General features: G+C 52.1%; 1 protein-coding gene across 2 annotated transcripts in view; it reads left to right on the top strand.

Moving 5' to 3' along the window:
• Window positions 1-12,583, top strand: part of LOC118216812 (G patch domain-containing protein 8-like) — a 40,180-nt gene that overhangs the window by 17,831 nt on the left and 9,766 nt on the right. Inside the window, exons 2-3 of one of the 2 annotated variants that reach the window (XM_035398329.1) lie at window positions 2,843-2,915; window positions 11,595-11,636. Coding sequence is in view for 1 of the 2 variants with exons in the window: in XM_035398328.1 (XP_035254219.1) it covers window positions 2,843-2,915 (73 nt within the window). In the remaining variant the exon portion in view is untranslated. The remainder of the gene's footprint in view (window positions 1-2,842; window positions 2,916-11,594; window positions 11,637-12,583) is intronic. The other variant, XM_035398328.1, reaches the window with a different exon arrangement.

Below are 12,583 nucleotides of genomic sequence, written 5' to 3'. Positions count from 1 at the left end.
CTCTTGTCACATGACACAAGAACACATGGAACGCACAGCCGAGGATACTTGTTTTGCCTGCCTCGTTTTGACTTGAGGCCTGAGGCATGCGGTAACATTCTCATGATCGCAGTACTCGCAAAGAATCTGGTCTCCTAGGAACAAATGGAACTATGGTAAAAAAGGATTCCGGAGCCTTTCGAGTTCCGAGTTTCCCTCTTTGAAATAATTCGTTTTAATTATGTGCTGATTATTTTTTTTTTTGGAGTCTTGACCCAATGACCCCACACATCTGGAGAGAGTGTGCTTTTGATCTCTAGTTTTCAGTAATTAAGTAAGAATTGAGTATTGTTGTCATAACTTTTGACGCAGACTATTTTTATAACCAGCTCTGGCAGTAGCTCAGGACAAAGACCAGATCATTTCAGTGAAATAATTAAATATGGAATTGGTCCGACTATTCTGAACGAACTTTAGCTTTTTTGTTCCAAGCTGAATTTTGAGTCTACATTTTTGTTCTTCTTTTTCCCCCCCACTTTCAAAATGTCTACCATAGTTTCCTCCTTAAATGGAACCTGTGTGCACAGTTTTGCTTGGATTTTTTCAAAGAACAGAGATCTGCATTTCAGACCAGATAGACTGTGGTTTGTCTTTTGCACCGTTCGTTGCATATCAGAAGCTCCTGCCCCATCACTGAAAACCAATCGAGTCATCCTTCAGTTGAGCCAATACTGTGTGCCAGTGCCTTATACACAGTGTTACTCTTATATCAGGGTGATGACTCTTATGACCTGCTGACCGACCTCAGTATCCCACTGCTTGGGCCCACTGCCTCTTTTCCCCTTATCCTTGAACCTGCAGCCAAAGCACGAGCTCTCTCAGCTTCCTCTACATGCCTTTACAGCAGCAGATGTGCTCTAATCCCTGAGATAATCCCCCAGCACGGATCTCTGCCAATCGTTTTTTGCGTTAAAGACAGCTTTCCCAGTTTTCCCAGAGCGGAATGCGTTGGATCACCCGTCAAGTCCTCGAGCAAAACCTTGGGGGAAAACGGATTCCTGATCCGAGCAGAAGCTGGGTTTGCTGACATTTCCACAAAAAAAAAAAAAAAAAACAAGCTTCCAAAAGTTTTTTTTTTTTTCCCCCATCTTGCGAGGCGGTGGATTAGGATGTTTTCCTGCCTCTGTACTTTTGGCACTTTAGAAACGAAGTGGCTTATTGAGAATGACTCGTATCCCAAATGACTGGCACCCCAGAACGTGGCGCTGAACGAGCAGGCGCTTGCGAGGAAGAGGTGGGTCGCCTAACTCCTCCGGACTGCCGAAAGGGAGGTGGCGGGAAGTCGTGGTCGAAGAAGAGGCATCGAGCAGCGGCAACGTTGGGTCAACGGGTGGGGTAATCAGGTCGTCAAGGGGCCAGAGCTGAGCCCAAGTGCCCAAGGAAGCCAAGGCAGACCCGTGTTCTGGAAGGGTGGGCGGGGGACAGTGTCCTCTCTCTCATTGGCCCCGAACGGAAAGGCGGCCATTTTAACTGCTTACCGGTGGAGCGCGAGGCTTGGGTGGGGAGACACTGCGGCCGTCGTGTGCGATCGTCCCCCCCTCACGTGCGCTGGCTGTGTGACCCGCTGGCTCGGCCCGTCCCGTCCCATCCTAACCCCTTCCACCCCCTTCTTCGTTTAGAGGACGTGTGGAGTACCTCACCGCTCTGTGCTTGAGCTCGCCCTTTCCCAGTGCTCCTGTGGATCTGTTTCTGTCTGTTTAGCGCCCCCTGTGTCCGCACCACGTACAGCATTTTACAGCTTAACATCGCCCGTTCTTTTTGTTAACCGTTAACAAAAAGTTGCATGCTGTGTGATTATGACTTGATGATTTTTTTTACATTTGATTTTTAAGTCTTGCCTTTCTTTTATCGTGTTTCCCTTTTTATTTATTTTTGCTAACACAATCAGGAAAACCTTTCTATTTGTTGGCTTTTGCTGTGTGTGTCCGGTGTGGTAGTGCGCTAGTCTTGCATCGCCTACCCCCCCACCCCCACCCCCCACCCTCCCGTTTCGCTGAATTGTTAGAAGTAGAGGGAGCTTTGAGTGACATTCATTCTGTCACATGATCTTGCTCCGGGTGTTCCCATGGTAACCACTGGCCCTCTCCTCCTCTTGGTGCTCTCTGTGTGTGTCATGGTTGTGGATTCATCACAAGCTTGGAGTTCTGTACCTCTGTGTCAATGCAAGATTTCTGTGTTTTTGTGTTTTGTTTATCTTGTCTTCCGACATTACGTGGATATATATATATATATATATATGTATGTGTTTGTGATACGTACATAACCACATCTTCCTCCGTATGCAAGTTTGAGTCCTTCAGTCAGATGGTTGTTGGTAGAAGTCAAGGTTTTTTTTTTTTTTAGTTCTCGTACAGTTCCCTTCCTGGTTATGACACCAATGCTAGGGTACACAGAAGAATTCCTGGCCATGTACTTGGGGGTTGATGTGTTGTAAGTACCCTTGCGGGGAGCAGGGGTGCTGCCATAAGTGTGCACTCAGGACATGGGAGTGGATATTTACAAAACCAGCATTTTCTATAAAGTTTTTAAGCCCTAGTAAAACACCTGCTCCCCACTCCCCTTAGCATTCCCATCTAGTAGCACTGCCAGGATTCTCTTAGCCTGTTTTATTCCCTCACACAAAATGGCTGTGATACGACACGGTACTGCAGGTGAATTGATCGTCATCCAGTTAGCCACCTTTGCCCCCACCCCCCACCCCTCATACCAACGTATATGTCCATTCCTGCAGGAAAAAATAGAGCTCCTCTTATTATTGTTTTTCTTTTTTTGTTTTTTTTTTCTTCTCTGTTGTGTCTGCCAGGATAATATTGGGCACCGGCTCCTGCAGAAGCATGGCTGGCGGCTGGGACAGGGCCTGGGCAAGAGCATGCAGGGTAAGGAACCCGCTCCTCCTCTCCTCTCAAGCGCTGTGCTACCTCTTCTCCTCTCCTGCCATCTTTACCCGTTTGTCCTCCTTTCGGTTTGGAGAAGAGACACCTACCGCCACCACCTTCCCCCCCCCCCCCCCTTTTCTCACGTGTCCCTGTCTGTTAACTGTCACTATTTGTGTTCAGCCACAGTTGTCTCTGTCTGTCTGGTTGGGGTTTTTTGGGGGGTGGGGGGGTTCTGAAATGAGGAGGGTGGTTTTCTCTGGAACAGGAGACCCTGCATGGGACTGAAGGGTATGGGCTGGGTGAGTGGTGGTGGTTTTGGGAGGGCAGAGGGGGGTTCGGTGGTGGTAGGGAGCATGTGGGGTATTGGGTGCCAGATTTTCGTCTTCTGTTCCAGAGCCATTTCCTCTGCTGCCACAGTTTTTTTTTTTTTTTCCCCCTGAGTCATGGAACCAGAGACTTTGGGAAAGACCGAGGCTACAGACAGGGATCATGCAGGCCGGTGAAATTATCCCTGGGGAGGGAACCGGCTTTTCAGAGCCCAAGACCCCGTCGCTGGTCTGGGACACTCGCACCCCCCCCGAAAAAAGGAGCGGCTTGTCCCTCTGGCCACTAGGCCGTGCCGGCTTGTAAAATCGGCCGTTTCCCTGTTCTGCTGAACGTTTGGGATCGGGGCAGCTGCAGCACCCCTGGCCCAAAGCTCCTCGCTTTTCCTCACGGAACAGTCGCGCCCTTTGAGAGAACGCGTGCGTACGCCGGCCGCCATATTAAGATGGTTGGAGGAGGGGAAGCGGAGATTGTGGGAGGGGCTAATGGTGGTGGTGGTGGGGGGGGGGGGAGGGTTGGTAATTTTCCAGGATTCTTCCGTAAGCATTTGCATTGGAAACGGGGAATGCTGTCGGCCTCTAACAAGCACTAAGCACATTAGTTTCCAAGCAGATGGTTTCCAGAAGGCAGCGTTCGAAGCTGCAGTGTGATGCATTATGGGATGGCCCGGCGCTTCGCTCGCCACGCAGACTTGCTTGCTCTTGCTTCCTGATTGCGCGCGCATGACCAGATCGCATGAATCTATTGGCCGGTGAACCCGCCCTCTAGAACCTGATTGGCTGTGAGTATAAACGTGCTCTGGCAGAAACAGCACTCTGCTCTGTGTGCGTCTCCGGGGGTGGGAGCCATCTCATGCACGGGCCGGCCTTCATCTGCCTTTTTAACTGCACCCGCGCGGAACCGATTTCACTCTGCCGCCAGCTTCCCAACGCACAGAGAGAAGCTCGCGGCCGTTTGCATTTCTCACTGCTGAAATCATCCCGTTCCTCCTGGCAGTGACAAAGCGATTCTTTGAAGAAGAAAGGAAAGAGAAAGTGCTTCTGCTGAGCCGTGACTGCTGGCGATGGCTCCTGTGTGCTGGTCCACAGACTCGCAGTCCAGGTGCCTTTTTGCGTCGCTCAGGAAGCAGGAGGACTTGACCGTGCTAACTTCCTACGTCCTCCTACTTCCTGAGCGAACTGAATGGCTAGCCAGTTGGAGCTGTTGATGCAAAGCTCTTCGTGGAGATGAAATTGGAGCTCGATTAGAAATCGTTTGGTTGGGCTGGCCAGAATTTGCCTGCCATGACCCCTGCGTGACCCCCGCGTGACCCCTGCGTAAGAATGGTGTTTTTGCTGTGCTCTCTGCGGAGGGAAAGGTCGTGTGGAGGTTTTCTCTGTTTTGCAGCGCTGCATTGTTCAGTCACTGCGCTGCACTGCGTCGGTTAAAGACGGGGTTTAAGCCGACGGTCCTGTTCTGCGGGGAGCACAGTGTCTCAGGCGCTATTAGGAGCCCGTGTTTGTTTTTCACGGCGTATTCAAATGGAGGAGGGAGAGGTAATGTGGCAGGTATCCAAATGAGCTTCAACGATACTGCTCTGCTCACACACACACACACAAACACACTCTCTCTCTCTCACACACGCACGCACACACACACACTCTCTCTCTCTCTCACACACACACACATGCACACACACACACACACGCATACACACACACACACTTTCTCTCTCTCTCTCTCACACACACGCACACACACATACACTCTCTCTCTCACACACACACACACACACACACTCTCTCTCTCACACACGCACGCACACACACACACTTTCTCTCTCTCTCTCTCACACACACGCACACACACATACACTCTCTCTCTCCCTCACACGCGCACACACACACACACACACACACACACACACAGCGCTCTGCAGTGCTCTCCCAGCAGTGGCGTAGGGCTTCCCTCACGCAGCTCTACCCCGCTGGCTGGTCTGCCGCCGCTTTAATGAGGGATCAGCATCCGCCCATCGCTGCTCGCCGAGCGCCAGCGCCGTGCTTTACTCCCCACCCCCACACAGACCCCCCCCCCCCCCCCCCCCCCGCAGACCCCCTCCCTTCCGCAGCCAGAGGTGAATTAATCATTCAAGCCGCTAAGCTGGAGAAACTGCTAATCTTCCCTGGCGTGCCGTTTTTCCTACTGATCTTCTCCTGTTCTGGGTAATTAATTAAAGAGATTTCTAGAAAGTGGTCGTAATTAATTTGAAAAAAAAAAATGCTTTTAATTGGCGTGGTGCATCACCGTTTTGATGTTATTCAAATATTTCAGTTTTTTTAAAGCCGTCTTTTCAAGCTGTGATTCTACGCAGCGCAACGATGCTTTCCGTCTCGATAAAGAGGACTGTTTATCCGTTTTGTTTTACTGTATTCCGTGTGGCGATTGTGATTCCTGACACGACTGCCTGCTTGTACTGGTTACCCTGGCAACCTCAGGGAATGTCCAGAGCGACGTGGGCTCGGCCGCTGCCGGGGTTTTGCTCTGTTTAACTCTGAGGTGTGCCACGGCCAAGGGCAGCGGTGAGGAAGCGTTTCTGGAGCTCTTTCTGGATGTGTATGCAGGCCAGATTAGACACACGTGTCAGGTGACGCCCTTGATAAAGCATTGTGACTGTTGGGCCGCGGTATCAGAGTGTGCCTGGCTGTGCATTTATTGCAGGTCCTTTCCTGTGGCTGGCATTTTTTTTTTTTTTTTACTCTGGGAGGCGGGGAATGTTTTGTTGCTAGGGTGTGATGATTGACAGGGGGCTCACTGAAGGCCTGGCTGTGGGTACGTAGCCTTGCGCTGACAAAGCTGCCTGATGCTGACAGCCCCCCCCCCCCCCTTTCCAGTGCCCGCACCGGCAATCTGCCCCCCCCCAGTAATGACCATGAACGGTTGGGGGGTGGAGGGCAGGGTGGGGGGCAGAACGGCGCACAGGACCTGGCGGTTTTCACCGAACGATGCGGCCACTTTCCGTGCAGATTCTGGAACCCTGCTTTGCATTTTATAATGGGTGTTCCAAGCTGTTAAGTGAGTAGGGATGGGTGGGGTGGGGGGGGGGGGGGGAGTGGGGGGGGTTGGCCTATGCTATAAAGCGTTCTGGTTCTCTTCCAAAACATTCTGTTCCTTAAAGGGACAGAAGCCCAGCCCAGTGCAGTGCAGGTCGGGGTAGATATTTATCAGTGGGCAGGGCCTGTGCTCTGCCTGTGGAGAATGTCTGAGTGGGGGCAGCTGCCTCTGCCCTGCATCAGAAGAGCCCAGTCTGTCTGTCCTCCCACCTCCCCTGCTTTTATTACCCTTCTTTCTTTTTTTTCTCTCTGTTTTTCTCTCTCCCACTCCTCTCTGTCTTTTTTCTCTCTCCTCCCTCTCTTTCTTTCTCTCCCCTTCTCTCTCCCTCTCTCTCTGTCTACCTCTCGTCTCTCCCACGCATGCGCACACACACACACACACACACACACACAGCACTTGGAGAGAGTAAAATGGGCGATGTTGTTTTGCTCAGCTGGCAGTGAAATGACTGCAGGGCCGGGAGTGTACTGATCACTGCACACACGCACACACACGCACACACTCTCTCGCACACACACACACACGCGCGCGCACACACACACGCACACGCACACGCACACGCACACGCACACGCACACACACACGCACACACTCGCACACACACACACACGCGCGCGCGCACACACACACGCGCACACACACGCACACACACACACACACTCTCACACACACACGCACACACACACACGCGCACACACTCTCACACACACACACACAAACACACACACACACACACACAAGCACACACACACAAACACACACACGCACACACACGCACGCACACACACACACCAACACACACACACACACACACTAATCATCTACCTTTTTCTCAGACTGAAAGCATCTGTATTAGATTACAGAGCTCTAGCTCCCCCTCCCCCGAGGTGGAAGACGCGTTACATCAGACAGCGCCGCGTGGTTGTGGGGTTGCGTCCGGAGTTCATTTCCCCTCGTTGCTATGACGCCGTCTCCGCCTCCGTCTCCCAGTAAGGACGCGCCGCGGCCCAGCGCGGTGAACGCTACGCCACGTTAGCGCTGGCGCCCGTGAGTGTGCAGGGGGAGGGGCAGGAGGCGACCGGTCTCTGTGATTTAACGCGTTATTAGTCACGTTACTCACTCACACCGGGGACAGATCACGGATGAGCTGTGAATGAAGTGTGCGCTGGAAAGTCACCTTTGTGCTGTCGCTTACCGCCGCTTCGCTGCGCTGACAGGGTCAGCTTGGCCCGCTTGCTCCGCTGAGGGTTACCGTGCGTTTCTGTCGCGGTTTGGCGGTAAATCGGCGACGTGAAACGGGTGATCTCCGGCATGGCTGGACGACAGTCTTGGGACTGTCTCTTAATTGCAGCTCAGCGGGTTTGTTGCCTCCCCAGTGTGGAGGCGTGGGCGTGCAGCTTAGCGGCAGCATGTGCTGAACCTGCATTCTACCGATTCTTAGTCTGTGTGTCTCAGAGCTGGGCTTACGCTACGCGCGCATGCAGCGACTTACATGGCATGTTGGGTTGATATCAGGGTATCAGAGTTCTAGATGTTGGGTTGGTATCAGGGTATCAGAGTTCTAGATGTTGGGTTGGTATCAGGGTATCAGAGTTCTGGATGTTGGGTTGATATCAGGGTATCAGTGTTCTAGATGTTGGGTTGGTATCAGGGTATCAGGGTTCTAGATGTTGGGTTGATATGAGGGTTCTAGACATTGGGTTGGTATCAGGGTTCTAGATGTTGGGTGGGTATCAGGGTTCTAGATGTTGGGTGGGTATCAGGGTTCTAGATGTTGGGTTGGTATCAGGGTTCTAGACATTGGGTTGGTATCAGGGTATCAAGGTTCTAGATGTTGGGTTGTTATCAGGGTTCTAGACGTTGGGTTATAACTCTTTTGTAAGAGCTTTGCTAGCCTTGCTCCTGGAGCCCATGAGCTGCACACATGGCATTAAAGTTCATGTCATGTGCTTTAAAAATGGCCTTCAGCAGTGTGACAGAGCAGAGCCCTGAGTCTGACCTAAGCCTTCACGCGCTGGCGGCTGTTTGGCACTGGCGTAAAAAAACCTTGCTGAGTCCCTCTAGGGCTCAGCCACTGCTGCCACAACGGGCCTTTTTACCGCTCAGAAGCAGGTAGTAAAAGCTCCATTACCTCTGCCTCTTACCCCTTTAACCCTTTTGGGGTTTTTTGGAATGTTTCTTTCCCCCCCCCCCCCCCAAATTCTAAGCCAGTGTTCTAGAACTCCATCGGCTTTCAGTCACCGGCAGCGATTGTGACATCATCAGCGTTATTAGAATGTTCGGTTAAGAACATTCTAATCACATTATCTGTGATCTCACACCTTGAAGGGTTGAGGCAGGATGGAGGAGTCTGTGGAGGGGTCAAGTCCGAGCGGGGAGACCGGCAGAGCGAAAGAGCAGCGGGTGTCTGCTCCTCAGTACGGGGGCGTGTATGGCCTCCGAGTTGACGGTAAGCTCGAGAAGGCCTGCCGTCGCCATCTGTAGGCGAGAAAGGGAACTGCAGCGATGCGGGAGGGGGGTTGCTGGTGCACTTCCTGCTTTGCCGCTCCGCCTGGCGTGCGCTCAAAGATCCGCCGGTCGCCTGCGCGTCGCGGCGAGAGTCGCGGCGCGCTCTGACAGGAGGTAGGCCTGCTCTCACGGCACGGCGGCTTTTGGGCGCAAATAGACGCCAAAAGCGCTCTCTCTCTCTCTCCGGCTTTCCCTCCTTTACCCGTATGAGCAGGTATCGACTGTGTGATTGTCCCGTGTGGCAGACTGCATTCACTCGCTTCTGAGGGTGTGGCAGAGGCATGCCTGAGCGGAAGCTGTGACGTGGTGTCTGGCGTGCGGTTGTGCCCGATGCATGTCACTTCCTCTGCATGCTACTCGTGTGCCTGGCTCTCCGTTTCCGGTTCGAGGAGATCGGAACGTCACGGCATGCCTGGATTGCGTTTGTCTGAAGTTCCTCAGCACGTTTTTTTTTCGGTGTAGCCGAGCACCCCGATTATGCACTAACAACACGCCCCCGTTGTCTGTTCATAAATGTAATAAAGCTCTGGCCTAAGCAATATTTCAGCCTTTTTCATTTTGTCAAAGTTGATTCGTTTATTACACATTGTATCCCATGCCCTGAGTTTGCACTGTAATGATTCTTGTTCTTATTCTTCTTTTGTTTTTTTTTTGTTTTTTTGTTGCCTTTTTAGGTAAGGTTTGTAGGACCTTCCCCCTTCCGTGTGTATGTGTGTTTTTTCTCTCACCTTAACATCTCTGTGATTGACCCTAATGGCTTCTCTTAAGCTCCGCCCACCTGCTGTATTCCACTAAGCCCCGCCCACCTGCTTACACCACTAAACCTGTGTCACCTCACACATTTGGCTCAGTCCTTTGCCGCTATTGATTTTTGAAAAATAAAGCAATCAGGTTTGACGTGTTGGGGGAGGGTAGAAAATAGCTCCATTCTTCAGAAGAAAAAAGGTACTATTCTGTGGAATCCTTAATCACGCAAACGAATATGAATATGAATGTGACATTTTCCCCTGTCCATGGCTGCGATTAAAGTTATGGTCCGCTTCCAGTCCTGTGCGACTCTTTTGAATGGCTTGCTGAATGTACTTTGTCTCTTTCCCTGTTTGCTCTTGTGGAGTACCGGTGTGGGCAGGTTTTTGTTGTTGTGTGGGACTCAGATATGTCCTAAGCCCCCTCCCCATCCCTCGCCCCCCCCCCCCCCCCCTTACAAAACCCTCATGCCACCCACCTGCCCTCCTGTCCACCCCCCGCCTCCCTGCCGCCGCATTGCATGCTGGTCCGAAGGCTTTCTGTCTCACCTGTCTCTGGCTCATCTTTTGAACGCGAGCTTTGAGCAGTGCAGCCGAATCGAGGGGGGGCGGCCGCCGTAAGTCAGCAGCGGGCTTTCGATTGGGCCCCCGCCCCAAGAGAGGGGGCCTCTGTGCCACATATAACGGTCAGGAAATGAAGGTTGCAGGTTCCATACCCACGTAGGACCTCATGCCCTTAAGAAAGGAGCTTAACCTGAATCGCTAACCTTCAGTGTGTGTCTAGCGACATAGCTCAGGAGGTAAGAGCGGTTGTCTAGCAGTCGGAGGGTTGCCGGTTCGATCCCCCGCCCTGGGCATGTCGAAGTGTCCCTGAGCAAGACACTTAACCCCTAACTGCTCTGGTGAATGCGAGGCATCAATTGTAAAGCGCTTTGGATAAAAGCGCTATATAAATGTAGTCCATTAGCTGTAAACTGGATACTGTGTAGAAATGCAGGTGTGCCCGTCACCGTGGATACGAGCCACTGCTGAATACCAACGATCACAGCATAACAGCTCCTATATTGTCCTTCATAAGACCATGCAGCCCCCCCCCCCCCCCCCCCCCCCCCCCCCAATGACGATGCACTGTTCAAAGCTTGTTCTCGGCTAGCTGTCTGAAATGACACCTTTTCCCCCTTTGAATTATAGTTTTTCAGTTCCCAGAACCCCTTGCGTCAGGGCGTCCAGAGAAAAGGGGGCGGGGCCATTAAAGCTGAGAGCCAATAAGCAGCTTGTGCCAGTGGGGTGGAGGGGTGGGTGCACTGAAGGTGTGGGAGAGGGGTGCACTCTGGTGGATGTGTGTTAGCTGTGCGCCTGTGTGTGTTTGTGGGGGCGGGACGGGTGGCGGTGGGATAAGGGTGGGGGGTGGGGGGGGGGGGGTTTGGGGGAGCATGAATTGGTGGAACCTATCATTGGGTGATTCACACAGTGGCCAAGTGTTCTCTTCAACTTGAACCATGAGGTAGAGTCCTGTGCATGCCAATTTCTCCCCACGGGGGAGGGGGGCGGAGTCTAACTTTCAGCCGTTACAATATTTGAAGCATCCCCCGTTTTTCATTTTGGGACCTTTCTGCCGTACTAACTAAGCTAATTGTGATGCTAATTAACTTGTGCAGTAAGTCATTTGTTAGTGTTGTCTTTAATATTGTGACGGCATTGTTTTGTGGACCACCCCCACCTCCTCCTCCTCCCCCCCCCCCCCCACCTCGAGTCATAGTGCTTAAGTGGGGAGTGCCTACATTTTGCCCCCCCCCCCCTCGAAACAGCAAGGAGGAGGCGTGGGTGGGGGAGGTGGTGAGAGGCACGCTGATGAGTTTGAGGAGGTGGATATATTGTCCCCCTCTGCCTACCCAACACCCCCCCACCCCACCACACACCACCACCCCCCCTTTCCCTCCCCCCCCCCCCCCCCACCCCCGCTGTCTTCCAGAATGTTCCAGCTTAACCAATTGGTGTTTCTTTCTTGCAGCGATATGATCCTGGCCATGTTGTGGTGATGGTAAACTTAGTGGTAATTTTCTTTCCCCTGATTGAATTGTTTTCATTTTATTTTGTTTTTAATTTTGTACATTTTTTTGTCATCAGTGCACCGATGCCAATAGGCTTTCAATTTCCTCTCTGTTGTAGCCTTCATTCTGCTGCTTGTTTATCGATATCCGTCATCTGTTAGTACGTTCTCTTCGTTTGTTTTCAGTTTTTTTTTTTTTTCAAAAAACTACACACCTCATTTCAGCGCACATTCCTTCGTGGTTGTTTTTATCCACACGTACACGGGTCACGGAAGTAATATCACAGTTTATCGTTTCAAATAATTGCTCGGGGGGGAAAATATGAAGTATTTTCCTCCGGTTACATTTTCAGTTTGTACTGACAAATTCTGCTACTTCTTTGGGCCTGTTTTTGTGGTTCCTGCCGCCTGTAGCTGGAGGATCCCAGGCAGCACCCCCTGTTGGCGGGTTTCTGACCCTACAGCACTGACTGTCAGCCAGATGCAGTTAATGACCGAACAAAAAAAAAAAACGCACAAATGTTTTTAGCTAGTGGAGGGAAATGAGTGGAGAAGGCTGAGACAAGGCTATCTACCCCACGCCTTGCCTTACTTACAGGGTAGAAAGGGTCTGTCAGAGGACCCCCCCCCATACTCTGAAACTTGGTAGAGTCCATAAGTACCCTGAGACCCCCCTCCCCGTACAGTTAAACATGGGAGAGTCCATAAGCACCTTTTTATCCCTTATTTTAGGACTGTTCCTTAGCTTCTGCCTCTGTCATCCCCACCTGCAAATGTTTCACCCGTTAGTCTCCCGAGTAAGCTGCCCCCCCCCCCCCCCCCCCCCCCCCCCCCCCCCCCCCCCGAAGGGTGCTGAGAGAGCAGGAGCAGGAGCAGGGACCGCTTCTTTCAGCGTCCAGCAGCGGACCTTTAAACGAGCATCCTAGCGTCCGCTGTCTTTACTCTCCCCC

Source organism: Anguilla anguilla, chromosome 17 (genome assembly GCF_013347855.1).
Source record: "Anguilla anguilla isolate fAngAng1 chromosome 17, fAngAng1.pri, whole genome shotgun sequence".
Taxonomy (NCBI): Eukaryota; Metazoa; Chordata; class Actinopteri; order Anguilliformes; family Anguillidae; genus Anguilla; species Anguilla anguilla.
The sequence above is the reverse complement of the archived record's forward strand: the minus strand, read 5'-3'. Positions and strand labels throughout refer to the sequence as shown.